The following is a 27,184-nucleotide window of genomic DNA, read 5'->3' as shown; positions in this document are numbered from 1 at the left end:
CATGTACTTTGGATAGGGCTGAGTGGAGGGATTTTCGATGGGGAATGGGTGGGAGTTTGGGCACTAGGTTGGGAGGCTGCGGTCAAGGAGGAGGCCAGACCCTGGAATGACCTCTGGTGGCCAGACAGGGTACTGTTAATGCCATCCAGTTAAGCCAGCATCTGGCTGTTCTGACCATTCAGCCCCTGGATGGAATTCAGTAGTGCGGTCTGGCCTACAGCGATAGTCTGCAAAAGATCTACAGCCTCCTCACTGAGTACAGCCCAGGATACCAGGGCAGGAGGAGAGGTGCCTGCAGCAAAGGTGACACCACCCCTTTTAGGGGGAGATTACGGAAGGGGGAACAAGAAGGAGGGAGGAGATCATAATGTGGGTGATGGATAACAATGCAGGTTTAACAGTTGCTCCAGGGTCCGCCATTACTAGGGGCTGGTCTTCAGTGGAGGCCTCCAAAGAAGATGTTGAGTCACTAGTGGCCTCCATGCCAGTCCCCTCACCCTCCATGACACTGGGTCTCTTGGTGTCTGTGGTGTCCACAGTGGCCATCTTCCTCCTCACCGACGTGCCCGCAATCACCTTCACCTTTCCTAGATGATGATGAAAAGACAAATACAACAGTTTGAGCGTACCTGTATAAATACAATTGAACATGAGCTTTGATCACATAACATTTGTTCAAAGTCTAGATATTCTCCACACTAGGTCCTATATCATGTATGTCTTTGTCTCTTATCAACTTGTAGTTCTCTCCATGACAAAGGGCTTCAACTGCATGAGTTGACACATAGACCTTGAGACATTTCAAACCCACTGCAGTACAGAGCTAAATATACTCACATTTCCTAAAAAGTCCTTTGTTGGGTCGGATACTGGCTTCTCAAGATGGGATGCTACAACATCTATGTGATGTAACCTTCCATCTGAAAATGTCCCTTTAAGTAGCACATTTCTCTCTATCATTGATTTCTCATCTGGACAAAAGAAAAGGACACAAAAATGTGTTTGGGGTACGTAAATCTCTCTCACCAATATGGACACATTACTGTCTGTTGCAATCAATACAGTTTGGCATACACATTCATGTTGTTTGACACAGACTGGCTTATCTGCACATTTGTGAAGGACTAGGGCTTCATGCCCAGTGGCGGCCACTTTGGAAAAGTACTGGTGGTGGTGGTGGGAGGTGGGTGAGCCTGTGCATGTTCTCAACCCAGCTACGCAATACAGCCAGGTGGAGCAATGCTAAGAGTGCATGTCTGTTTGGCCAGCCCAAGATGTCGGCCAAACCGTTGTGAGCACTTATGGTGCACATACCACTCCCTCCTCCCTGTGAGACAGCCCAGCCGCACCCTAACCTGGCTCCGCAATGAAAAATTAAATGATAATAACATTGTGTTATTATTATTTTATTTTTCCTTGTTTGTAATGCCCAAAGCAGTGGGGCGACGCTCCTCCGCTTTAGCCGAGGAGCCGCTGCTGTTCATGCCAATCTGCTATTGTCCACCTGAACCGACTAGAATTGTGCTGCAAAAATAGGTTGCAAACATATTTCAGATAAGGGATGATGCCACTGTACATGCTGCCAGTCCTTTTTGGAGTCGACGCTCATGATCATGGTGTTATAGAACCAACTTACCAATGTCAACTCTGATACATCATTTGTATCATAAGTGTGCAGTTTGCCATGTCACCAGTAACAGGGCCTACATTACCTTCTCACATTTGTGATGGGGCATCAATCCTGACCCAATCCACAAATTGGGCTTGTTTCGTCCAATTGTCCCTCGTGACATAGAGAAAATGCCCCTTTGTTCGCATGCTGCCATGTGTCTGCTCACAACAGTACTTGGCTTGTGATGAGGAATCTAGTGGCGACGTTTATCACAAAATAATACACTAAACACAGCATCAGAAACCATCTGATTAACATACATATACAGAAATTCTCATGTGCATTGGATTAGTGTCAAAAGTCATGTTGATGCCATACAATATTGCTGGAAATAAAAAAAAGGCTAAACAACAAAAATAGCTACAGACAGCAACTTACACCCTTGATGCTGCCTTTGGGCCATGAACTGGCCATCAAGCTCTGGGTCAGGGTGTGGCGCGCCCTCTTGGATCGTTGAGAGGACTGGCCGAGCTGGCCTTCCGCCGACTTACTGGTCCAAAGTTGGAGGTCCTCCCACATCTTCTGGCAATGTAGACTGTGCAGTTTATGGACCCTAGGATCCGCACCTTCTTATCAATGGCCTCCCAGAATTCCCACTTTTAATGGGCGTTGACCTATATGGGTAACCGAAAATAACAAGAAAATAAGTTTTGAGTGATTCTGTTTGTCTGTAGTGCTGGGACACAATTTTGTTGCATCACTCACAAGCATTCACTAAAACAGTAAGTTCCTTTTTTTCTTAAACATTTAGCGGCTCGTAGGAAATATTGATTTGCAGTGATCTGTTTAGTACCCTCAACACTTTCTATCTCCTCATGTTACCAATTAAGGCCACAAACATCATCTAGACCAGAGCTACGAAACCTTTTGTGTTGTGAGACCCACTCCTTATTAGTCACAATAATTGTGAGCTATGAAGGACTAAACAACCTGTACATTTATTTGCTCATAACCCCACACACAGCTACACTGCCTTCATGCCTAAACTTCTAAGCGTCATAACCCATGGTTTGCATCTCATCCAGTGTCTATGGGCAGTATGTAAGGGCTGCTATGCGTCAGCATGGAGTTTGGGGGATGTATGAACAAATGTGTGTAGGAATGAGACATACTTGTATGGATGATTGAAAGCCTGTGTCATTTGAACTTGTGCCACAGGAAATAACTTTCACTATATGTGGCACCATGACCCGTTTAAACTATACAGTTAATCCTATTCCACAATATGGGGTGAAATCCCACTCGATAGGACAGCATCAGACAACTCCAACTTTAGAAAATCTTGTTGCACTAAACATTTCTCTCATTTTGACATGGGCTATATGTTTTCACTTTTACTGCTAGTACAGGAGAAGTGTGGCACAATGGTTAGAGCGGCAGACCCGGATGCAGAGATCTGGCCCGGGACCAGGGTTCAATTCCCACCTCAGCGGGTCTTGGACTCAATTCCCTTGGACCAGATAATTCTCATCTCGTGCCTAAATAATTAATGGGTCCCACTCTGTAACTCTGGGCAATAGCTTGCTTAATCTCCACAACGGCCCTCACAACGCTTGGATGCCTGGTTCCACCCTGGGGCTGTCCAGGAGTGGGTGCCTCAGAGGGAAAACCCAGGAGGGGTTCCACAGCGGTATGCGTACAGCGCCTTGAGACCCTAACGGGTGAGTAGTGCGCTATACAAGTGCGAAGTTTACAGTTTTTTACACGGTCTACTGACCATTGGTAGTAAGGTGCCTGAACAGTTTGTTTGATGAAATCTGGAATTCTGAGGTACGTGGACAGAAATTTCTGCTTCTCCTTTCAGGTGACTTTTCATTTCCATGTACAGACATTTCTAACATTGTCAAACAACATTCTGTCCCTAGCATTCAGTTCACTACACTCCAATTTCAACATCTCACCCATGAACAAAAAGAGAGAAATTGGCCTGAGGCCAAAAAAGGAACCAGTTACTTAGTCAAATATTTCTCAATCAGACATGTACCTGTTTCTCTGAGTTCCCAATATAGCTGGGTGGACAGGGACAGAACCTAACTGGTAAGGAGCTCCAGATCTTCGGTGCTGAAGGAAATAGCCCTGCCACCTGCTTTGTCCGGCATCCTGGTTCCAAGAGGTCAGTAACCACAGCAAAAACTGAGGAGGTCTAGTTGGCTGCAGTGTTAGAAGGCAAGTGAGCTTTTTTTTTCTTTCAATGTGCTGCATACAAGTACATGGTGGATCTGTGGCAGACACAGCCACTGGCTTGCGTGCGTAGCAGTTACACACATTAGGATATAGCAGGGTCCGTCATGGAGGGTTCCATCTACTACCTGGTCAACTTCTGACGACGCCTGTCAGCTAGTCAATTTCCTGGCTGCAAGGTCAAGCATCTGCCATTTTAGGGTGTAAAGCTATGTATTTTTCAATTGTTAGTGCGTCAGCTAGCTAATGTCCTGACTGCAAGGACAGGCATTGCCCTTTTAGGGTGTACAAGGTCTAGCATCTGCCATTTTAGGGTTTGAAGCTGTGTATTTTTCAATTGTTAGTGCGTCACCAGCACTCAAAATGGAGGCTAGTGTATATACAAATGTCAGTTATGAACAACACTGTTTATGGCACGATATAACACATTAAAATGTGAACCGTGACTGTGTACCACCATTGAGGGTATTTTAAAAAAAGTATAAAAAAGAAAATATGTGCAAATAATACATTTTTAATGTATTATTTGCCCATCATAAAAAATGACATATAAAAGTGACTTCTGAATTAAAATAAAAAAAGATTTGACAACATTGATTTGACACAATGAGATTCCTAATGTTCCCAAGACGTGTGTTGACTATCAAAGTATGGTGTGACCATTTAAGCTGATGTTTTCTATTCCATACATGCAGACATTTGAACCCAGGCATGGGTAGGAGATGGCGGCCTCAGGACTTCAGGCCAATATCCAGACCTTGCAAGCATGGAGGAAAGGGATGTTACAAAGAAGTTTCGGTTAAATAGGCAAACTGTCCTGGATTTGTGTCACCAGCTGCAGCCTGCTCTCCTGCCTCACAATATGAATACAACAGCAATAACACCAATCGTGAAAGTCACGGCAGTGATCCTGGCTCTTTTCAATATACTGTGGCAGTCTCTGGAAGCATGTCCCAACCAACTTTCAGTGGTGTGGTACAAGAGGTCCTTTCTTCAATGCTGAGACACATCAAGAGCTACATCCAGTTTACACAACACCAGGATTTCGCCACCGTGAAGGGAGAATTGTATGCTTCGGATGGCCTACCACATGTGGTTGGAGCAATAGATAGCAAGCCTATATTGCCTTGGTGCCACCACATGGAAGGGAACACGTCTACTGCAATCGGAAAAACTTCAAATCCATCAATGTGCAAGTTGTCTGCTTACCAGGTTTACACATCTCAAGCATGTGTGCTCAATTTCCTGGGTCAACACATAATTCCTGGTGCTCCAGAACAGCACACCATACCCCTGCAAATGTCATAACTGGAAGGTAAGTACAATAAGACTTGAGGATCACTTGCTTTGATCCTAGTTTAGGAAGGTCCAATGGCTTGATATTAATTTACTGATATATTGCTTCCATGTAGGGGACTCAGCTTATCCTAATAGTCCAACAACGCCACTGGAAGTCTGTTTCAATGAGGCCCATGGAAGAACACAGAGGTCAGTGGAGCAAGCTTTTGGGCTCCTGAAGGCCAAGTGTAGGCACCTGGACAAAACCGGTAGAGCCTTCCTCTACTGACCCGATAAGGTGTTCCAAATCATGGTTGCCTGCTACATGCTGAAAACATTGCCCTGCAATGAAACATCCCAATCATCGCAGAGGATGGAGACCGAGAAGAGTAACTGGGTGAGGATGTTGAAATGCCCAATAAAGGTGACAGTGGTGAAGAAGAGGGAATTGACCTATGTCAAGACGTTATGGATCACTTCTTCACCTGAACGCAAGTATACCCTTACATATTGCAATCTCTAATGTTTGAGCAACGTGTGACATGGTGAACATATCAGTCTGCGATGGTAATGAAATAGGAATGGTCAGTCCAAGAAAGTCCAAGGCAATGATGTTTGTGTATCAGAGTTTCTCTTCATTGACTACTGCGGTTATTGACACAGATCAAATTTACTTGTGCTAAGTATGTGTGTCCTCTTAACTCATCATTTGAGTCAAACTGTATATGTGACATCATTAATTTGCCTTTGTTATTCTGCTTCAGGGTCCTTCACCATGTCATCTTCATTTGGACATTTCAAAGTTGTGACATTTGCAATGCGATGTTGCTGTTGGAAAGTACAAAGTAAACATGTTGGTCCTGGGATAGACAGATCTTGTACAGAGCCTACTTTCACTGTCATTGAAAGGAAGATCTTGAGTTTGTGTCAGACCTGTTTTTTCTGGGATGTTGCCATGAACGCAATATGTGCCACTTAGCCTGCTCAAACCACATAACTATATCAAGCCACAGCATACTGTTCTTTCTTCACAATGGCTAAATCTTCAAATTGTGTTCGGTGTAGGTATCTGTTGAGGTGTCTCCTCATTGTTGTTAGAACCTATCTTTAGCACACCACTGAATGGTGGTTGTGACTGCACCAGATACTGCCAAGTGTCCTGTAATGGTCATATGGCTCGAATCACTGCCATGATGTAGACTGTTGGTGTTACTGAAGTAGGATTCCCATTGTGAGGGCTAGGTATCTGGCTCCAGCTGAGGTCATGCAGCAATGACAGTCTGCCTATTTAATTTGATCCCATAATGCCATTACCTCCATGGTGTCAAGGTTCTGGAGTGTCAACCTCTAAATAAGACAGACTATTGGGGTACGCATGGTTTGTGAAACTCAGCTCTGAATTCATCTAATACTTGTTACCTACATGTTTGAGACTCCTGGAGGTGGTGGTGGTGGTGGTCTTGCTAGCCTCTCCTGGTGGTCCAGATGACCGTTCCCCCGGGTACGTTTTTGGGGATTGCAAAGGTGCAGGGACTTGGGTGAGAGGAGCAGGCTCATGTGGCAGGAACAACTTGTCTGTGGCTGGCAGTGGTGCACTTGGTCTGGATTTAGAAGGACCACTGATAGGAGAAGATGGTATGGGAAAAGACCTGCACATGTGGTGAAAGATGTTAAAAGCACCACAGTCAGAGAGCTTATTTTGTCGTTATGGTTGCGTATTTCCAACATGAGTTCCCTCTACAACCCGTTAATCTCCTGGAGCTCAGTTACAACTTGGCCCATCATGTCTTGGAACTCTTATACTACTTCCAAGACGTGAATGGTGGTCTCACTGACAAAGATGCCAGTAGCCTCACTTTTCTGGCCCATATTCCCTCCCACTACCCGGTGCCCTGGAGGCAGTGTCCTCATCCCACTAGGCACAAGTGGAGGTATTGTTGATGTTGTCTCAACAGCAGCCAGGACTAGAGGGCACAAGACTGACGTAGAGTTCCTCAGTACACAGGAAGTGGAGGTATACTGATGCTGAGAAGTGGATTCAGCTGGGGTGGAAAGTGTAGGTGTGGGGGCCAGACAGACCAGAAGGACCGGGCTGCTCCCGGTCATCCAGACCAGCAGGAGTGACATCCTCACTGAAGGCTTCATCCTGGTCTGGAGTAGAGGTGTCTTGAGTGGCAGACGGTGGTCCACTGGCCCGGTGGGATGGACCTTAGAAGAATGCAGACCATATGATATTAAAATCTGGTTTGTACCTCTTATGAGTCTTTAGCTACAAATGGGGAAAACTAAAATAGTAAAATCAGACTGACAGAATGAGTAGGCCTTTATCTGGTTTTCACTTTTACACATATAGGCTGATTTACACAAATGCCAACTCCAGTGATGATAATGTAGAGATGTCCTAAAATGCTAAATGTTATTTATAAAGTGTACATTACAAGTACCAGATCTTCAACCAAACACAGTGGTGAGTAGATTAGATTACTAGATCATTTCCAAGGCCTAGCAGGCTAAAAACATTAGACAAACTGTGGTTCAGCGTAATAGAAAAAAATGGCATTGGTCATCGTATGGATAGTGCAAGTAAATTGTGTGTGGATACTACTTCTATTCAGCATGTCACATCACCTGGTAGGAAATCTTGGATTTAACAAACTATTAATTATGTGAGCATTTATATCAGTTCAATGTAGCTATGAGAAGGTGCGAACATGCTTGGGGAACACAACAACTGACATTTTCACCCATAGCATGACATGGTGACTGTCAAGTGCATAAGAGTTTAAGATGTGTGCAGATATGGAAGTAAAGGAAGGTAGAGCAACATTACATTGCAATATTGTTTTGCAGATACAAAAACAGGGCATCATGGTAGTTGTAGTCATCTGTTGACAATTGTTGAAAAGTGAGTTACATATATCTATTTCAATAACTATAGTTGAGATGAGCAAACATTTACAACATGTACACACATGTATGATGTGAAATGTTGAAAGAACAAGTTACTTACCTTCGGTAACACTTTTTCTGGTGGATACAATAGCTACCTGTAGATTCCTCACCTTATGAATTCTCCCATGCGTCAGCACCAGACGGAAAATCCTCCCAGCTCTCCACGTCGACGAGGATGTCACCATTGCATGGCTCCAAGCGACTCCGTCTGACGTCACCGTGCCACTAAGAGGTCCTTGCCGGCATGCTGACGTCAGTTTCACCTATTTTTTACGTGCCTTTGAGGCGAACAGGTGAAAACCGACCTCACAAAAGCTCAAAAAAATACATATATACATAAAACCACCATGATGCAATATAATCAAAACCATCATTTATATATACAGAAAAAGACATCAATATATGGAAAATGTCACTTACCCAGTGTACATCTGTTCGTGGCATGTTCCGCTGCAGATTCACATGCTGAGCACTGTTCCTGCCATCTAGTGTTGGGCTCGGAGTGTTACAAGTTGTTTTTCTTCGGAGAAGTCTTTTCGAGTCACGGGACCGAGTGACTCCTCCCTTTCGGCTCCATTGCGCATGGGCATCGACTCCATCTTAGATTGTTTTCCCGCATAGGGTGAGATAGGAGTGGTAAAATGAGAATAGTAAAGATGTCCATGCAATGGAACAGATATGTATGTACATAGTTTGTGCTAAAGGAATGTTTATTTACATATATACAATTTCTAATTGCAACTTAAACGGCTACAGGCTCCCGGGAAGGTGGGAGGGCGTATGTGAATCTGCAGCAGAACATGCCACGAACAGATGTACACTGGGTAAGTGACATTTTCAGTTTGATGGCATGTGTAGCTGCAGATACACATGCTGTGCATAGACTACAAAGCAGTAATCCTCCCAAAAGTGGTAGTCAGCCTGTAGGAGTTGAAGTTGTTTGAAATAATGTTCTTAGTACAGCCTGTCCTACTGTGGCTTGTTGTGTTGCTAACACATCTACACAGTAGTGTTTGGTAAACGTATGAGGTGTAGACCAAGTGGCTGCCTTACAAATCTCTGTCATTGGTATGTTACCTGGAAAGGTCATTGTTGCCCTTTTCTTCCTAGTGGAGTGTGCCTTTGGTGCAATGAGTAGTTCTCTTTTAGCTTTTAAGGTAACAAGTTTGTATGCATTTAAGTATCCACATGGCTATACCTTGTTTGGATATGGGGTTACCAGCATGGGTGTTTTGGAAAGCAACGAACAATTGCTTACTTTTACGAAATGGCTTTGTTCTATCTATATAATACATTAGTGCTCTTTTTATGTCTAATGTATGCAGTGCTCCTTCTGCTACGGAGTCTGGCTGTGGGAAGAAGACTGGGAGCTCCAAAGTTTGGTTTAAATGAAACAGTGAGATGACTTTTGGCAGAAATTTTGAATTTGTGCGCAGAACCACTTTATGTTTGTGTACTTGTATAAAGGGTTCTTCGATAGTGAACGCCTGTATTTCCCTAACTCTTTGTAGTGAAGTGATGGCTACTAGAAATGCTACCTTCCAATTTAAGAATTGGATTTGGCAAGAATGCATGGGTTCAAAAGGTGGGCCCATGAGTCGTGTAAGTACAATATTAAGATTCCACCAGGGTACTGGTGGGGTTCTTGGAGGTATGATCCTTTTTAGTCCTTCCATAAAGGCTTTAATAACTGGTATTCTAAATAGTGATTTTATGTGTTTAATCTGCAAGTAAGCAGAGATTGCAGTGAGATTAATTTTGATGGAAGAAAAAGCGAGATTTGCTTTTTGTAGGTGTAGTAAATAACCCATAATGTCTTGTATGGAGGCATCTAACGGTGTGATTTGGTTTGCTTGGCAATAGAAAACAAACCTTTTCCATTTATTAGCATAGCAATGCATAGTGGTAGGTTTTCTTGCTTGTTTAATGACTTCCATACACTCATTTGGAAGATTTAGATAGCCAAACTCTAAGACTTCAGGAGCCAGATGGCTAGGTTGAGCGTTGCTGGATTGGGGTGTCTGATCTGTTGTTTGTGTTGTGTTAACAGATCTGGTCTGTTTGGGAGTTTGATGTGAGATACTACTGAGAGGTCCAACAGTGTAGTGTACCACGTTTGGCGTGACCACGTTGGTGCTCGGAGTATTAGTTTGAGTTTGTTTTGACTCAGTTTGTTGACTAGGAAAGGAATGAGTGGGAGAGGGGGAAAAGCATAAGCAAATATCCCTGACCAATTGATCCATAGAGCATTGCCCTTGGACTGAGGGTGTGGGTACCTGGATGCGAACCTTTGGCATTTTGCATTTGTTTTGTTGCGAACAGATCTATGTCTTGTGTCCCCCACTGGTAAAAGTATTTTTGTAGTATCTGGGAATGTATTTCCCACTCGTGAGTTTGCTGGTGATCTCGACTGAGATTGTCGGCTAATTGATTGTGAATACCTGAATATATTGCGCTATTAGACGAATGTTGTTGTGAATTGCCCAATGCCAAATCTTTTGTGCTAGAGGCATAATTGTGATGAATGTGTTCCCCCCCTGTTTGTTTAGGTAGTACATTGTTGTCATATTGTCTGTTTTGACAAGAATGTGTTACTGAACTAGAAGAGGTTGAAATGCTTTTAGTGCTAGGAAGACCGCTAGCAGTTCTAAGTGATTTATGTGTAGTTGTCTTTGTTGACTGTCCCATTGCCCTTGTAAATTGTGATTGTTGAAGTGTGCTCCCCACCCAATCATTGACCCATCTGTTGTGAGAATGGCGTGAGGCACAGGGTCTTGAAAAGGCTGCCCTTTGTTTAAATTTACAGGGTTCCACCATTGAAGCAAACAGTGTGTTTGGTGGTATATCAACACTAGATCTTGGAGTTGACCCTGTGCCTACGTCCATTGTTTTGCAAGGCACTGCTGTAAGGGCCGCATGTGTAGCCGCGTGTTTGGGACAATTGCGATCCATGATGCCATCATGCCTAGGGAAAGCATATCCTTTTCTCACAGTGTTCAGAACCCTTGAGTCTGATGTAATTAACTCCCACTCGTGGAGAAAAAGACGTAATCTTCCCCCTACAGGAGAAGTGTGGTCGAAAAAGGGGAGAAAACTAGGGCTGCTTCCCTTGTTGTTGTCCTCCAGAGGAAGAGGATGATGCAGGGTGTTGCTGGGTGGCCCCACTTGTCCGAACCATCCCCCGCCCTCTAAAGGATCTACATGGGAGGCTGGCAGGCTGTTGGACTGTGGACTGGGGTCTCCCATGGTAGATGGCTCCATGCCCAAACCCCCTGAACCTCCGAATGGACCTGAAAGGGGTAGCAGAGGAGGCTTGCAGACCCAAAGACTTCGCCGTGGCCCGACTATCTTTAAAGCACTCTAGAGCAGAGTCCGCTTTACCACCAAACAGTTTCTCTCCATCAAAGAGCAAATCCAATAAAGTAGTCTGCACATCAGAAGAAAACCCAGAGGACCTCAACCAAGCGTGCTTCCTGGTAGCAATACAGGTACCCTTTGCCCTGGCCACTGAGTCCGTGGAATACAGACCAGACTGGATTATCTGGTTTTCTGCAGCCTAAGCATCAGATAGAAGTTCACCAAATTGACCCTGTACGTCCTGTGGCAGGTCAGGAACCATAGCCCTAGCCGAGTCCATCAGGGTGTGGACGTATCTACCAAGAACACAGGTAGCATTCGCAGCCTTGAGAGCCATGCTGCAAGAAGAGAAGGTTTTCTTTGCCGATTGCTCCATCCTTTTGGATTCCCTGTCCGATGGAATCACAGGGAAGGAGCCTGGAGCAGACTGTGTGGAGCAAGAGGCCTGAACAACCAGACTCTCCGGGGTAGGATGTTTAGATAAGAACCCCGGATCTCCAGGCGCCACTCTGTACCTTCTTGCCGTAGACCTATTAACAGCAGGTGACGACACAGGCTTCCTCCAAAGCTGTAATATGGGCTCTGTAAGAAGCAAAGGATCCGCAGAAGTTGAAGAAGGGTGTAGGACCTCCGTCAAAATGTGTGTCTTAACCTCTGCAGCAGATAACGGAAGATCTAAAAAGTTTGCCGCCTTCCTAATCACTGTGTGGAAGGAGGCCGCCTCCTCTGTGAACTCCTCCGATGAAGAAATGTCCCATTCTGGGGAAGTGTCAAGTGGCCGAATCCAGCCCTTGATATTCTCTCAAGGGCTCCACAATTTCCCCCTCTTCCAACAACTGCTGTTGGTACTCTTCCTCTTCTAAAAGTCTCAAGGCCTTTTTACGCGACCTCAGCTTGGCCTCTAACCTTGGCGTCGACCTAGAATTGGCCGACGTCGATGACACTGGCTTCAAAACTTGAAGACGTGGAACAGCTTCGGTGGAATCCATCATTCGGATCCGGCGCCGGAGTGGATCCCAATGGTGCCAAGGACACTTGAGGCTCCACCATCGGCGTCGACTGACGGGGCAATGAGATCGGCGCCATAGGTCTGGAAGGCGACGTCATCGGAACCACAAGACCTCGAGGCAACGTCATCGGCGCTGAACTGGCACCCTCAGCCAGATAGAAGGGCATAAACGGCGCCGCCTTGTAAAAAAGCTAACGGACCCGTGAGACCAGCTGGTGCACCAGCAGGGGCTATAGCTTTAAACATCGAGAACATGGCATTTAAAAATGCCGCCAGATCTGCTCCCGGAGCCGGGAAGGCAGGATACCGCTGGTCTCCATGTTGCAACTGTGCTTGCTGAACATCGGAATCATGAGCAGTAGGTGAAAATCAAGGACTCTCTGGAGGTGCCACTACCTCGAAGACTGGCGGTGGCGGAGAAGCCTGAGGGCTCTGAGGTTGCGGAGTCACCGTCGGACTCACCTCCCACGTCGCATGGCGCCGTCGAGATGGAGACCTTGATCTTGACCGTCTCAGAGCCGAACGATGCCGAGAGTCATGACAACATTGTTTCTTGTGTCTCTTTGACGAAGTACGGGAAGAGGATCTGTGATGACTCTTATGCCCCTTCTTCACCTTGGCCAGAAAGAGTTTGGCCTCTCTCTCTTTCAGAACCTTAGGATTCATGCACTGGCAGGAAACACACTCCTCAACGTCATGCTCAGAGCTCAAACACCAAAGGCAATCGTCATGAGGTTCAGTAACTGACATACGACCCCGCACTCTCGACATGGCTTAAATCCCGACTTCCTAGGAGGAGACATTGTAACTAGAACCGGACTGAAACTAGTAACAAGATGAACACCTCCAACAGTAGCAAGAGCTAGGAGAAAACCCTTATCGTCGAAGGCACGGAAAAAAAGGAACTGACATCAGCACGCCGGCGAGGACCTCTTATTGCCACAGTGACGTCAGACGGAGTCACGTGGAGCCGTGCAATTGTGACGTCTTTGTTGACGTGGAGAGATGGGAAGAAGATTTTCCGTCGGATGCTGGTGCATGGGAGAATTCATAAGCGGAGGAATCCACAGGTAGTTATATCCATCAGAAATTCCACTTACATGCAGTATACCTTGTGCAAATGGATGGATTTTTAGACTTGTTTCTGGGAGGACAGCAGCATCCATGGAGAACAGTACACAATCTGACTAAACGTACTGCACATGGTTAAAAAGAGCGATACAAATGATGCTAGTAATTCAGGTGAAACAGGATATTTTGTGGACTCAAGTTTAGATATATATGTTTTGATAAGGGTGTAGAAACATCTTAAACAGCTAGCTTAAGGGCAAGAACTCTATTGGTGATTGTTAAGACTTTGCTAAGTGCAACTTACCAGTCTCCATTCCACCATGGATCCCAGATAAGCCTTCAGGATGTAGGGTCTGCAAGACCTTCTCTTCCCAGGGAAAGAGTTGTAATGGGGTGCCAGGAGAACCATAACCAGTCCTCTGGGCTCCAGTGAGCGCACTCTTCCCCGCATGCCATCCCACCTCTTCCTAATTTCCTCCTGGTCGCGCAGGCTGTTAGCTATAGCATTCACTCTATTGACTATTCTGGTCCACATTTCACTTTTCTGAGATATGGTTATATTTTGTACTTGAGCTCCAAATCATCCACCATGACAACTTTCTCTCCGTGAAACATGGATTTCTCTTCCCTGCCATTGTGATTATCTATTAAACAAGCTGTGCAAAAAATGAAGAATAATAAAAAAAAGTAGTATTAATGTAAAACGCAGGGAGAGAAACACAGAAAAAAACTGTCTCCTGGGTGCAGTTTCTGCTGGGAAAATGGTCTACTGCAGTGTGATTGCAAAAGATCATGGTCTGAAATGGAGTGTGTTTTATAGTGTATTTTGCAGGTGTTCTCAATTGTCCAATATTATGTAGGCTGCCATAGTACTATACTGAATAGGTTCCACGACGGTCGCCAGAACTACTGTGTTCTCTAAATGGGCCTTGCGGGATCGCGCCGTCAAGAAGTGATGGGCTAATCGTCAGCACTGGAGTCAGCCGCGCAGGATGCAGCTGGTGCAAAAGGGATACACTTTGTCATGGAGATCTGTGGCTCAGTCGCAGTGCATCTAAATATGCAGGGCAAAAGGAAACTGTGTGTAGCACAATGCATTGGCAGATCCCTAGAAGTGAATAAACCATTAGCTTCATCATTTTAGCAGTGTCTATAGTAATTTGTGGCTGAATGACAAGTAAGCACTGCAAATTGCTGTTTGTCTATTTTTTCCCCTGACAAAGTGGCAGAGCCAACTGGGAGTAGTTCAGACGATCAGCCCAGTTGCAGGCCCTATTATATTTTTTAATGTGGATTTCTGGGCACAAATTATTACAAATCTTAAATCCTTCAAGGAAATATTTTGATTCTAATGAAATCTGGCCATTATTTATTGTCACAGTTTTTCAAAAAGATGCAAGTGGAGAGTCAAGGTTTTACCACACATTCTCTTCAACAGATTTTACTGTAAACGTACACCAGAATGCACATATAGGCACAAAAACATAGGATCCTGGCAGAATCGCAGTTTGTCTTCAGACCGGGTTTATACACTTTAAACCAGTGCTTTAACATACATCTTGTGACAACTACTAGGAAAGGTTCCATGCATGTACAACAGATCTATCAACGCAACTTCATTCACATTTGATTTCTTTGTAAGTAGCGGGCCAGGGAAAAATTCTCAGGTTTCTACTCGAGCATAGGCATGCAACATGGGAAGGTCTTCACTCCCGTTCCCTTCAACTTATCACTAATCACCTAGACAGGTTTTTAATGGAGCAGGTCCAAGACACCCATAGGATCAGCAGGAAAAGCATCCTCACGTTATTGTACGCACACAGTGTTTTTCTAATATCCAGAACAGTAAGTGACCCTCAGTGTTGATCAAAAGTTATGTTATATTCATGGATATTTTATATCTCAACACAAACTTTTCAAACTCTTAAGTGACCAATATCTACGCCAGAAACACCAAAACAAGATCAAAAAGCAGCAAGAAAGAAAAGTGAAAGCATTCTATTATCTTGGAATAATGTTTGGGTTAATACTGAAGTATGCTCATTTACTGACCAGTAGGAGACAGAGATTCACCCAAACATAGGGGGTAGTTTTTACGTATGGGATTAATCATGCCCCTTTGATTTTACTACAAATATATACATTTAAACAATATACTTGTGTGGGATACAGGTTAGGGAACACAGACTCACAACTCAAAATGCGCTAGTAGCAATAAACTATTGTCTAGGCAAATACTATCTTTTATAACAAAAGAGAAGTACTTTATTTCTAACACTAAGCACACAAAGGAGGAATACAACATACACACATAATTTGGACAATTGCTGCCTTAATGCATCTCTGAACCGGTCAGACATTCCGTACTTTCTGCTGTCCACTGGCAGACTCTCACATGTGTCCATGCTGTGTACCACAGATGTGTCAACCCGGGAGTCAGCAAGCAGAGGTTGGCAAACCTTCTCAACACCTCTCTACATTCCTTCTGCTGCCTTGGTGTTAACTCTGGGGATAACTGAACCCATTCCACAGTGCTTTCCTTCATGCCAATATGCAGCAAGACAGGAAAAGGCTCACTGTCTTACTCTACTTCCTCTGTCATAGCCATGAGATTCACTGTGTAATCTCTCTGGAGGTAAGACTTTAGCCTATCCACATAGAACACCCTCTAGGGTTCCATTGTGGTCCACGTGGGTCCATCAAGTAGTTTACCTAAGAAACGTCCTTGAATGGCCCACACCATTTGTCCTCCAAAGCACTGGGACATTTAGGCTTTAGCACCAACACATCCTGACCTTCCCGATACATAACCAGCGTAGCTTTCTAGTCACACCAAGTGTTCATCACCGTTTGGCTGGCCTGAAGGGTTCCCTTATCCTGACCCATATATTGCGCAAATAACTTCCTAAGGCTAATCGCATAGTCCACCACATCCTTCTGTGGAGACTCTGAGGCTCCTTTCCACGATTCTTCGATTAAGGTGAGTGGACCACACACCAGGTGTTGATAAAGAGGCTCAAATGGACTGAACCCTACCCTCTTCGGTGGAATCTCTCAATGGGCAAACAAGAGACATGGCAGGAGAAGATTACACTTCCTCCTGAGGTTATCTGGTAGGATTCCCATCATGCTTTTCAGTGTCTTGTTAAACCGCTCCACCAAACCATTGGTTTGTGGGTGGTATGCTCACCCATATGTCACACCAGCTTGCTCCCACATCTCTCTCATATAGGAAAGTTGCTCGGTCATAATCTCCGTTGGAATTATGACTCTAAAAAAGATCCCCTGGAAAGGTCGCGCTGCCACCTGGGCAGCCATGCTGCTCAGAAGTACTGCTTCACAATACCTAGAGGTGTAATCCACCACAACCAAGATATACTTGTTGCTGACTGTGATGGGGGCGCTGAATGGACTCACTATGTCTATTCCCTCCAACTCAAATGGAATGGTGTCCTAGTCCTCCCCTTCTGTCTTACCAATCATCTGGCAAGCATGACAGCTCTACAGAACCACTCTGTGCCTGTGCGCAGAACGGGCCGATAGAAAGGGAGGGTCCACCCTATTCTGGGATTTTCAAATCCTTAAGTGTCCTGTTAATGGCCCTTCATGGACCAGGGACAAGAGGACGTTACCGTTCACTAATGGAACCACTAGCCTTTTGCTAGTTCCTGGTTCAGGATATACCAGTCCATTATACAGAAAGCCATCCTCCCAGCCAACATAGTGTTTCCTGACCACTAATTTTCTGACCTGTTCCTGAGCTTCTTTCCGAAGTGAAGTCCCACAAGCATAGAGCGCTGCTACTGTGCCTTGTGGAAATCTTCCTGGGTAAGTCCCCCAGCAGCCAGCCACTCTTGCATCTCTGGAAGCAATTCAGGCTCCTGCAACTTGTCCACTTCTGAAGCCTCATCCTCCCCTCCTGTAGCAGAAGCGATGATATCCGCAGCCATTGCTTTCGCCAAGTATACCCTTTCCTCCAAACTACCTTGTCTTGGTCCCTGCAAATCAGGAATTATTCCAACCCCAATCTGAGACTCATGTCAGGCCATTCTCTGGTCAACACAGCTGATGTTGTCCAAGCCATAAGGGCTTCTGGTCCTCGCACCAAGCCTGGGGCAATCAAATTGGCCAAGAGACCTTCAGCACTTTGCTTTTCCCTTACCTCAACATTAATCATGGTCGCCGTACGATTGAGCTCAATCTCATCCCTGACAAGTAGATACTCCATGTCCTCTCCACTGGCTACCAAACCTGTATCCTTGATTCCAGGGAGTATCTCTTCAGGCTAAAGGTACTTCTTCTCAGCTACTGCGTGGAACTCTCCAGTATCCCTAAGGGCAGGTACTTTCCTCCCACTTCTACTAACTTCCTTCACAAACACCATTGTGCTAGGATGAATGTGCTCTAGAGCATATGTGGCCTTATTCCAAATGTCCATAGCTACTCGGTTGAGTGCAATCAGGCCCTCTAGGGTCTCTTCACCCATGTGTAACATGCTTACTAAATTGGGTTCTGCTGGGTCATGATCTTTCAACTGTCAATTTTTCTTAAATTATCCCAGATGGTTGCACTTGAATCATTTCATCACCTGGGAGTTAGAAGAACTCTCAGCCTTCCCTTCTCCTGGACACACCATTACAATTCCCATGTTTCCTGGACCCTATTCGAGACTCATGAGAGTTACCTTGGCTCTTACCCTCCGGTTCCAGACCAGTCTGTGGAGAGTTTTTCTCCCTCTTTGGATTAGATCCATGCCACTCTAGCCCTTTGTGAACCCTGTTAGCTAACCTCTTGTCAGACAACAAGTTTCTCTGGATCCCGCTCTGTCAAATCAGACAGGTATTGCCTAAGAGGGGTAGATCATTCCTTGAGTTCCACTGTCACCATCAATTGGTTAAGGGACAAAAAGTCCTTGGCCTCCATCCCTCTTCCCCACTCATTCCAATCACTGAATACACAATTAATCCAAGTTTCAAATGGAACACCGTCTGTTCAGCTGCAGTCACAGAATCTCTGAAGGTACTAAGCTGTCTCCAGCCCAAGCCTCCTAATCAGAGCTTGCTTCATTTGCTTAAAAAACAACTTGTCTGCCACAGGCCTTAGACACCTCATTTAAGGCCTGCACCTTACAAGCAACTTTACACTTCACAAACAATACCAATATGTCCTGACCTTCCACGTACACATGCACACGATCTTTTGGAACCTTGGCCCCAACCTTGCTTGAACTGTATTTTCAGTCACTTATCCCAGATGGATTTGTCAATACTGCCATCTTAAGTTTGTCTCTGTCAAGGGATATCCTTTCCCTTTCCAGCTCCATCTACTTTTCATATCATAGAAATCTTTATTCGGTTATAAAAAGAACCATAAAAGAACGTTATAAAAAACACAACCATACAATCTTTCAATTATAAGATAAATAAATACATAAAATACCTAAAGTTAAAACTGAATTGGTCAAACAGCAGTAAAAAACAAATTAATCAGGTCTAGCAAGCCTAGATCTCAAAACAGCTCATAAGAAACCTAAAACAGCAAATAGAACATGTTCTTTTGGGAGCATTTGCAAATATATAAGTGCTGGACACACCTGGGTGAAATTCAGGCTCTTCAATAAAGGGACAATAAACCTCTTTCTGGGCATACTAAGATATGGATAAAACATATCAAAATGCATGGTGTGCTGCGAAGACCTTTTGTTGCAGCTGCTGGGCAACACAGAACTAGAGCAAACCCAATCCTTAAGTGATGACAGTAAATGATTATTGGGGTCCAGGGCTACAACCCCTAAACTGTTTTCAATAGCATATGGCCTCTCATTCTAGTTTGCGTCAACTTTGTCCATTGACGGGATAACATGGCATGCTCTAAAAACTGGCACTTGGTACCCAAATTCTATGACGTCAGGAGCCAGATCACTAGGTTGAGGGATCTATGATCTGGGGTGCCTGATTTCTCCATGGTTTTGTATGAGAAGGTCCGTCTTATTGAGGAGCCTCTTGTGCAGAACCAGAGAGAATTCTAGCAGTTGTGAACAAGGGCTGGGAGTCCACATGGGTGCCACTAGGATGACAGTGAAGGAAATCTACCGAAGCCTCAGAACTACAAACAGAAAAAGGGGGAGAGGCAGAAAAGAGTAGGCAAATACCCCTGATAAATTCGTTTACAGTTCACTACTGCTGGACTGTGGGAACCTTGAGGTTAAGTTTGGGCATTTGGCGTTTTATTTTGTGACCAGGTCTAACTGAGGGAAATCCCATCTGTGAAAGTAGGGGAGGAGAACTTGTGGGTGGAGTTCCCACTCGTGGACTTGTTGCTGCATCCTGGTGAGGAGGTCGGCTAAATCGGTGTCTACCCCCAGAAGGTACCCCACTAGCAAATTAATTTTGTGACGGACAGCCCAACATCAAATTCTCTAGGAAAGCTGAGACAGTTGTGGAAAGCGTGTCCCTCCCTAATGCTGAAATAGGTACGTGGCTGTAATATTGTCTGTCCGGACAAGAACAACCTTGTTTATCAGGTGAGATGGGAAAGCCTTCAGTTCTAGGTGACATTAACCCTGGACAATCAGATCCGGTAAGTGTGCGCACCCAACCCATAAGGGAGGCATCCATTGTAACAATCCTCTGTGGAACTGGGTCGAGAAAAGGTCGTCCCTGCAACAGGTTGTTGGTGCAGAAAGTGACAAGTGAATCAACACTAGATCATCCCAATGACCCTCCCTGAGACATTGTTAGGCTAAGCATTCCTGCATTGCACACAAGTGTAGCCTGGTATGTGGAACTATGGTCTTCAAACTGGGGACCGGGCCCCCTAGGGGTGCCTCAAGTGATCCTGGGGAGGCAGCAGGGGGGACAGATTCTGGCCAAAAGAAGCATTATACAGATAACAGGCCTTTGTTTTAAGCAGAAGCATGTTATTGCATTTTTAAAACGGTAACAGTACTTAACTGCAATGTTTCAATAGGTCTAGACATATTTAAGCATTGCCATCTTTATAAAATAATTGTGAAAAATTCTGAGGGGGGCCCAATGATGTTTATTTTTCAACTGGGGGGGGCGCGGCATTAAAAACTTTGGAGACCAATGAACTTTGGCAATGCAGGAGGCCATTATATGCCTAGGAGGCGCATGCCTGTTCTGACCAAGAGTTGATTTGTTTAGAAAATAGGGAGTAGTGCCAGAATGGACTAGAACCTGTCAGAGTTTGGATAGGCTATGCCTACCTCAGAGCTGGAAATAGCCCAAATGTTGGATTGGATCTGGAGAGATGGAGGTGGGATTTTGTGGTGGTGTTGGTAATCCCTAAGAGATGAAGAAGGTCTACTATGTGTGTTCGCAGCACTGCTGGCGGGTGGCACTTTTAATCAGCCAGCCGTCCAGATATGGGGAAACATGGACTCCCTGTCTGTGCAGGTGTGCAACCACCACCGCAAGGCACTTGGTAAACACCCAAGGTGCAGTCATAAACCCAAAAGTGAGCACTTTGAATTGGTAATGTTTTCTGCTGACCACAAACCTGAGATACTGTCGATGGGCCAGATGTATTAGTATGTGAAAATAGGCATCTTTCAGTTTGAGCGCCTCCATGAAATCGCCTGGAGAAGCGGAATGACATCCTGAAAGGTGACCATATGAAAGTCCTCTGACCGGATGTATTCATTTAGGGGCCTGAGAAAACTGTCTTTTTTGGGCAGAGGACAGATTCTATAGCGAGAAGTGCTTTGACCTGCTCTCCAAGTAGCCTTTGGTGCTCTGGTGAGAATGTGTTTGTGAGGCGGAATAGTGGTAGGCATGGAAGTAGGCTCCAGAAAATAACCATGTTGGTTAATATCCAACACTCACTGGTCTGAGTGATGGTTTGCCATGTGGGAAAGAAGCCTTGCAGGCACCCCCTGACCGATGCATGCTTGGGTAGAATAAAAGGCAAGCCAGGGTTTGGAGGTGGTTATAGCTCCTTTTGCCAACATATTTACATTTTTGCTCCTGTAGGACCCTCTAAAATAACCCAAGGGGGAGGATTGCTGGCCCTGGATGCACTGGCAGGACATGGAAGTTTTGGAGGAGGTGGCCTTCAAGCCTCCACGGTATGTGGATGAGGTGCGTAGAAAAAGGAGCCGCGGGAAAGCAGGTGTTTGAAGTACCCCGACTGCTTTGGCTGTCTCCATATTGCTTTTTGATCTTTTCCAATGTTTGGTCCACTTGTGGACCAAAGAGATGCTGGCCATCAAAAGGCATGTTCAGCGTGTTCTGCTGAACTTCAGACTTAAAGAGAGATACAGATCCAGGTGTGTCTGCGTAGCAGGACAGTACAATCTAACCCCTCACAGCGGTGTCTGCTGCTTCTAGGGCACAGCTAATAAAAGTGCTAGATCTCTGCTTGCCCTCAGAAATGATCTCTTAACCCCTTTTCCTGTGCTCCTCTGGGTGGTATTGGAGGAGCTCCTTCATCTCGTCCCAATGGGCACAATCATATCTTGCTAGAAGGCAGACAGAATTAGTTATACCCCATTGGATGGCTGATTATGCGGCCACACTTTTCCCTGCTGTGTCTATGTGTATACTTTTTTTCCCTGATGGCAGGGCATCACCGCTGGTCTGAAAGTAGGCTTCTTTATGAGCAGTAGTGACCAACACAGAGTCGGGCGGAGGCTGACCATGAATATAAATTGGGTCAGAAGGAGAGGCTTTATACTTCTTATCGACCCCAGGTGTTATGACCATAGCTTCAACAGGGTCTTTGAAAAAGTCAGGAGTGTGCTGTAGTATGCCCATGAGCATGAGGAAGTACTGAGTAGAGTGGTGAGTGGAAGAAAAGCTTTCAAAGAGGAAGTCCTCCTCTAGTGGCTCTATGTGACGTTCCAGCTTATGAAACAAGGCAGCCCTACCAATGAGTTTCTGACAGGATATGGAATCATCTGGAGGGGAGGGGCTGGCAGGGTAAAGATTAGGGCCTGTCTCCCCTGGTGGGTCTACATTGTAGCAGTCCCATGGGTCACCCTGAGAAGGAGTGTCCAATGTGTCATCACCCCTACCCGTGTCAGAGTATGGAGATCCCTGAGGTGTAATGTCAAGATAATCTCCTGGAGAAGCAGCTAGGGAGGACGAAGGCTGAGGCAGAGGTATAGGGCGAGGGGATGGCTGTGACAGGGGTAAGGGGCTGGTAGCCTTATTCTCTTTTCTGCATTGTTTTGTTGGAATCTGAATGTCCAAGGCATCCTCGAAAGACAGCTGACATTTTAGGGTGAAGCAGCAAAGCCTGAATGGTGGGCAAGGATCTGGCATATCTGGGGATGCAGGCCAGATGTTTCGGTCTCAAGTCAAGCTCCTCCTGCAGCTTATGGAGAATCAGCGTGACTGCACTGGTTTAGGACTTGCTGGTCGATAAGGGGGTCTTCAGCTCCTAGAGTACCTTCGGGTTTTAGCGCTGAGGTTCTGGCAGACGCTGAGGCAGATGTGGTTGGTGCTAAGGGTTGGCTTAGTGCTGAAGTCACCAGAATTGAAGTGGCCAGTCTCGAAGGCTTCTTTGGTGCCAGGGCGGAGTGTCTAAAGTGGTTTGTCAGTGCCGCCCCCAGTCCAAAGGCAGTGGAGGTCCAAAAGCCTGTCTCCAGAGTGGCTGAGTGTCCTTTGGCTCAAGGCTGTTTGGTTTGAGAGCTGTTTCAAGGTCCAGAGGGTGCTGTACTCCTGGACTGCTTAGGCTGGCAAAAGGTCCTCAATCTCTAGGGCTGAGCCACAGCTTTCATCAGGTGAGAAAGACTCTTAATCTGCAGCCGACAGTTGTGGATGATGTCCTCAGGACGATGAGGTGCGGGGTGTAGTCATCTCCCCACGCAACTTCTCAAGTCAACGATTTTGGCAGTGGTGAAGAGTCTTCTTGGAGCGGAAAGAGCGGCAAGTGCTGCATGTGGCCTTGTTGTGTTTGCGCGATAGGTACAGATTGCAGACCTGATAGAGATCGGTCCAAAGATACTTCGAGTGACAGTAAGGACAATACTGAAATTGCATCTGTGCCATTACCATCGAGACATGGAGGACAAATGCCAAGGAGAGACAGGAGTAGGCATCGGTTGACCCCAGCTCGAGCAAAGTGATTGAATGCCGACCCATGGAAGAAAGTAAGGGAGACGCGATCGAAGTACAATACCGACAGAGGGAAGTTAAGCTGCGCAAAACAAAAATAGCACCGCAACGCGACCGGGAGCAAACGTCCGAATCAGATGGAGAAAAGAAAACAATCTAACAATGGAGTCGATGATCATGCGCATTATGACTAGGAGGGGAAGTCACAGTACCTTGTGACTCGAAAGATGTCTTCAAAGAAAAACAACTTGTACTCATCTGAGCCCAACACTAGATGGCAGAAGTATGCACAGCATGTGTATCTACAGCCAACACATGCCTCCAACATGTTGTTTCCAACTATTTTGTTGCCTGTTTTTATGGTTCAGAACTTACAACCGAAACAAACGTATTTGATTGGATTTACGGAACTTTGAGCAGCCCAGAAGGAAAAAATAAATATAAAGCTGTTTGAGTCAATGGACACCCTACAGTATGCAGCAATGGCGACAGATTAGGAATAATACAAACAGTGGATGAAGAAAAAAGCAGTTAGAGTGGAGAGAAAACGCACCAAACAGACCGCAGGCTGAGATGAGGACCATACAACAAACCTTCATGATTCATTGCTTTTTTCTCATGAAACAAATATAATGCTTCACAAAACAATACAATCATAACAGAAAATGATCAGTGAAAATACAGTACGCTTTCTATAAAATTCGAAAACAAGCCCCTATCACTATTAGTAGGGTTTGCTAATCAGTATCCATAAGATTTGTGTTTTACCTCCTAGTGTTTGGTATTCCTTTCCCAGTGTTGGCATATGTGTTTTCCTGTGCCAGTGTATACATCCCACGTTGTCTGTATTTATCAGCGCTCCTCATCTGTCTTCCTGTGTCCCTGCCTGGTTTTACCTAACCAGAATCAACAATGGTGCATTCCTGCCCCACTGTCTTAATATGACTCTTTTCCCTGTCCAATATCTGCCTGCACCCATGAGTGTGTTTCTCGGGTATTATTTTAATTATCTCCCTCACTCACAGCAGGGCCTAGTTGTCTGCATTAGTATCAATATAAAGGAATCCTCTTCTTCTGTGGCATCATTTCACAGCTCCCACTTGTAGTGTCCCCCTGTTCCCAGTGTCAGTCTCTTGGCTCAATTCTACCTCTTGCATACTATGAATGTCTCCTTGTCCCCAGGGTAGGTTTCTCCAAGTCCTATTGTGTCTCCCTGACTCAGCCTCAGTGGATAGGTCTTAACACAAGTGAACATGATTTAGTACTGCAAAACAGACAACGAAAACTGTATTGAATGCATCTAAATACGCCTCTTATGTAAATAGTGAATCTAGCAATTATATACATCAATCCTAACGTTATAAGTGTATCAAGAGTACTATGTAATATTAACAGCAACATTGAAATACTTTAAAAAAAAAATGTAATGTCCGAAACGGGTTGTTTTACCTCTATCACCTCTGTGACAAGTGCACCAACTCCAGTGTAGTAAAATGGGAAGAGAAGAGCTGGTAGTGGAAATAGAACCAGGAGACCTGCCAGTCCAAGAATAAAATTGTGCCAGACTCCTGCAAAAGGGAAATACAAAAGTCCTATTTGATGGTATCCAGTAAAGTGGGATCAGTAAGAAAATAGCAATGTTAGTTCATTAAGCATTAATGAGAGGCAGGTTAGTGAAAAGGCATCAGTACTGCATGTGAAATGGTCATTTTCAGAGGGTCCCTGCATTTCCTGAAATTTAAAACACTGCGTTTTTTTAATTAAACAGTAAGGTGTACAATCTGTAACAGTCTGTCTACGTAAGATACACAACCTAGGACACCAGAGGCTGGCATTTAAAAAAGAAATAAAATAGGAATAATAATTGATGATTAAAAATGACAAATGAACCCAAATTCAGATACTGAGAGTCATTAACAGACTAGAGGCAAGAGAGATGCAGCGATGCAAATTAAAATATCTAGCTTTTTAGGATTCCATGGTTTTAAATATTAGTATATATCTGTTGATGCTCCATATCACTTAACATTAAAGAAGTTTCAATTTGCGAGAAAGGGAAGAGTCCTCTGCTCAAATAATGAGCCAAGAATATTAAGGAAAACTATGCACAACTTGGCTTCCAGTTCTCAGTTTCTAGATTTATTTAAATTACAAATTAATTATTACAGAACATAAACATTTAGTTAGAATCAGAAGCTAATTCAGTCATAAACGCAATCTTATAATATGCCTCTACGAAATTAAGTAGCCAGAGCACATAAGGCAAAAGTAAATTCATAATAAGCCATGATACAAAAGGACCACAATAATAAAATCAAGCTAACTACCAAAAAAAGAGTCGAAACGAGCAAGGATCACTTTTAAATGTGTGATGCAAAAATATCTAATGCAAAAATGTATATATATCTCTCTAAATCACATGCAGCTTTCCTCCTATAAATCCTAATGACATAACGTTTCCAGAAAACTTACAATGTTTTAGACAAAGCCAGCATACAATTTCATAGTGCAACATTCCATAAAAAAGCAGCACTAAAATGTTACTTGCACAATATCCCAACTAGCTTCAAATCCACCCTAAGTAACTACTTGCTCATAAATGTAATTAGCTATTACCTAGCACATTTGTGTTGCTCAAAGAAAAAAAAAACCAAGAAATTTAAATTAATACTGCATGTAAAAGAAGTATCTGTAGTGGCTTTGAGTTTGGGCCTTACCTGCAAGGTTGGCCAGGACCTGCAAAGTGTTGATTGAGCCGGTCTGTATCTAAGTCAGAGTCTGACTTGCAGAGCAACTCCCTGCCCACCAGTCTGTGCTTAAGGCCACATGACCTTTATATACGTTTCTTACCAGTAGTTGCTTCTGTGCTATGATTGGTTCTTAGGGCTAGGGTTTCTATTGGAGTCTGAGCTTAGGGTTGGAGTTCTGATTGGCTGATAGGTTTTGGGTTCTAATTGGTTCATAGGGCTAGGGTTTCGATTGGATATAGGGCTTAGGGTTTAGTTCTGGATTGGTTGGTAGGGCTAAGGCTGTTATTGGTTGAAAGGGCCAGGTCTCCCATTGGTCCTAGGGCTTAGGACTAGGGTTCTGATTGGTAATGATTCTCATTGGCCAATAGGGCTATTTAAGCCCAGGGTTCAGGGCGTCTCAGCCCTCTCGTCGAGGCTAAGGGTAGAGAGGACAAGGATAGGTTACTGTTTGGGCCGGGTCAGGCCTAAGGTCCTTTTTGCCATTCACCAGCAACCGCTTAAGCCATTCACAAACATAGTAACACTGTCTAAGCAAATGCCCACTATTCAAATATCACAAACCCTATAAACTTTTCAATGTCTCAAAAACCACTACAAAACCACACAAACCACACCTATACAACCCTCTACCCCAACTACCACACAATGGCACCTTTATTCCCAAACAAAACACCACTGTGTCCTATACCACTAACAAATCCCCATGTCACCAAAACAACATAAAGCCACACTATACATAACTATACTCTAGCGAGACACACACTCCCTGTTCATACAAAACACCAGCTGTATCCTCTACCTGCTCCTAACAGACCCCTTTCTGTCACCACAC

At 44.7% G+C, this 27,184-nt stretch overlaps 1 protein-coding gene across 1 annotated transcript in view; it reads right to left on the bottom strand.

Moving 5' to 3' along the window:
* The window catches only part of MBTPS2 (membrane bound transcription factor peptidase, site 2), a 417,557-nt gene that overhangs the window by 185,981 nt on the left and 204,392 nt on the right, over nt 1-27,184 (bottom strand). Inside the window, exon 6 of the mRNA XM_069204735.1 lies at nt 25,052-25,170. Within this exon, the coding sequence (XP_069060836.1) occupies nt 25,052-25,170 (119 nt within the window). The remainder of the gene's footprint in view (nt 1-25,051; nt 25,171-27,184) is intronic.

The sequence above is a fragment of the Pleurodeles waltl genome, chromosome 8, assembly GCF_031143425.1.
Source record: "Pleurodeles waltl isolate 20211129_DDA chromosome 8, aPleWal1.hap1.20221129, whole genome shotgun sequence".
NCBI classification, from domain to species: Eukaryota; Metazoa; Chordata; class Amphibia; order Caudata; family Salamandridae; genus Pleurodeles; species Pleurodeles waltl.
The sequence above is the reverse complement of the archived record's forward strand: the minus strand, read 5'-3'. Positions and strand labels throughout refer to the sequence as shown.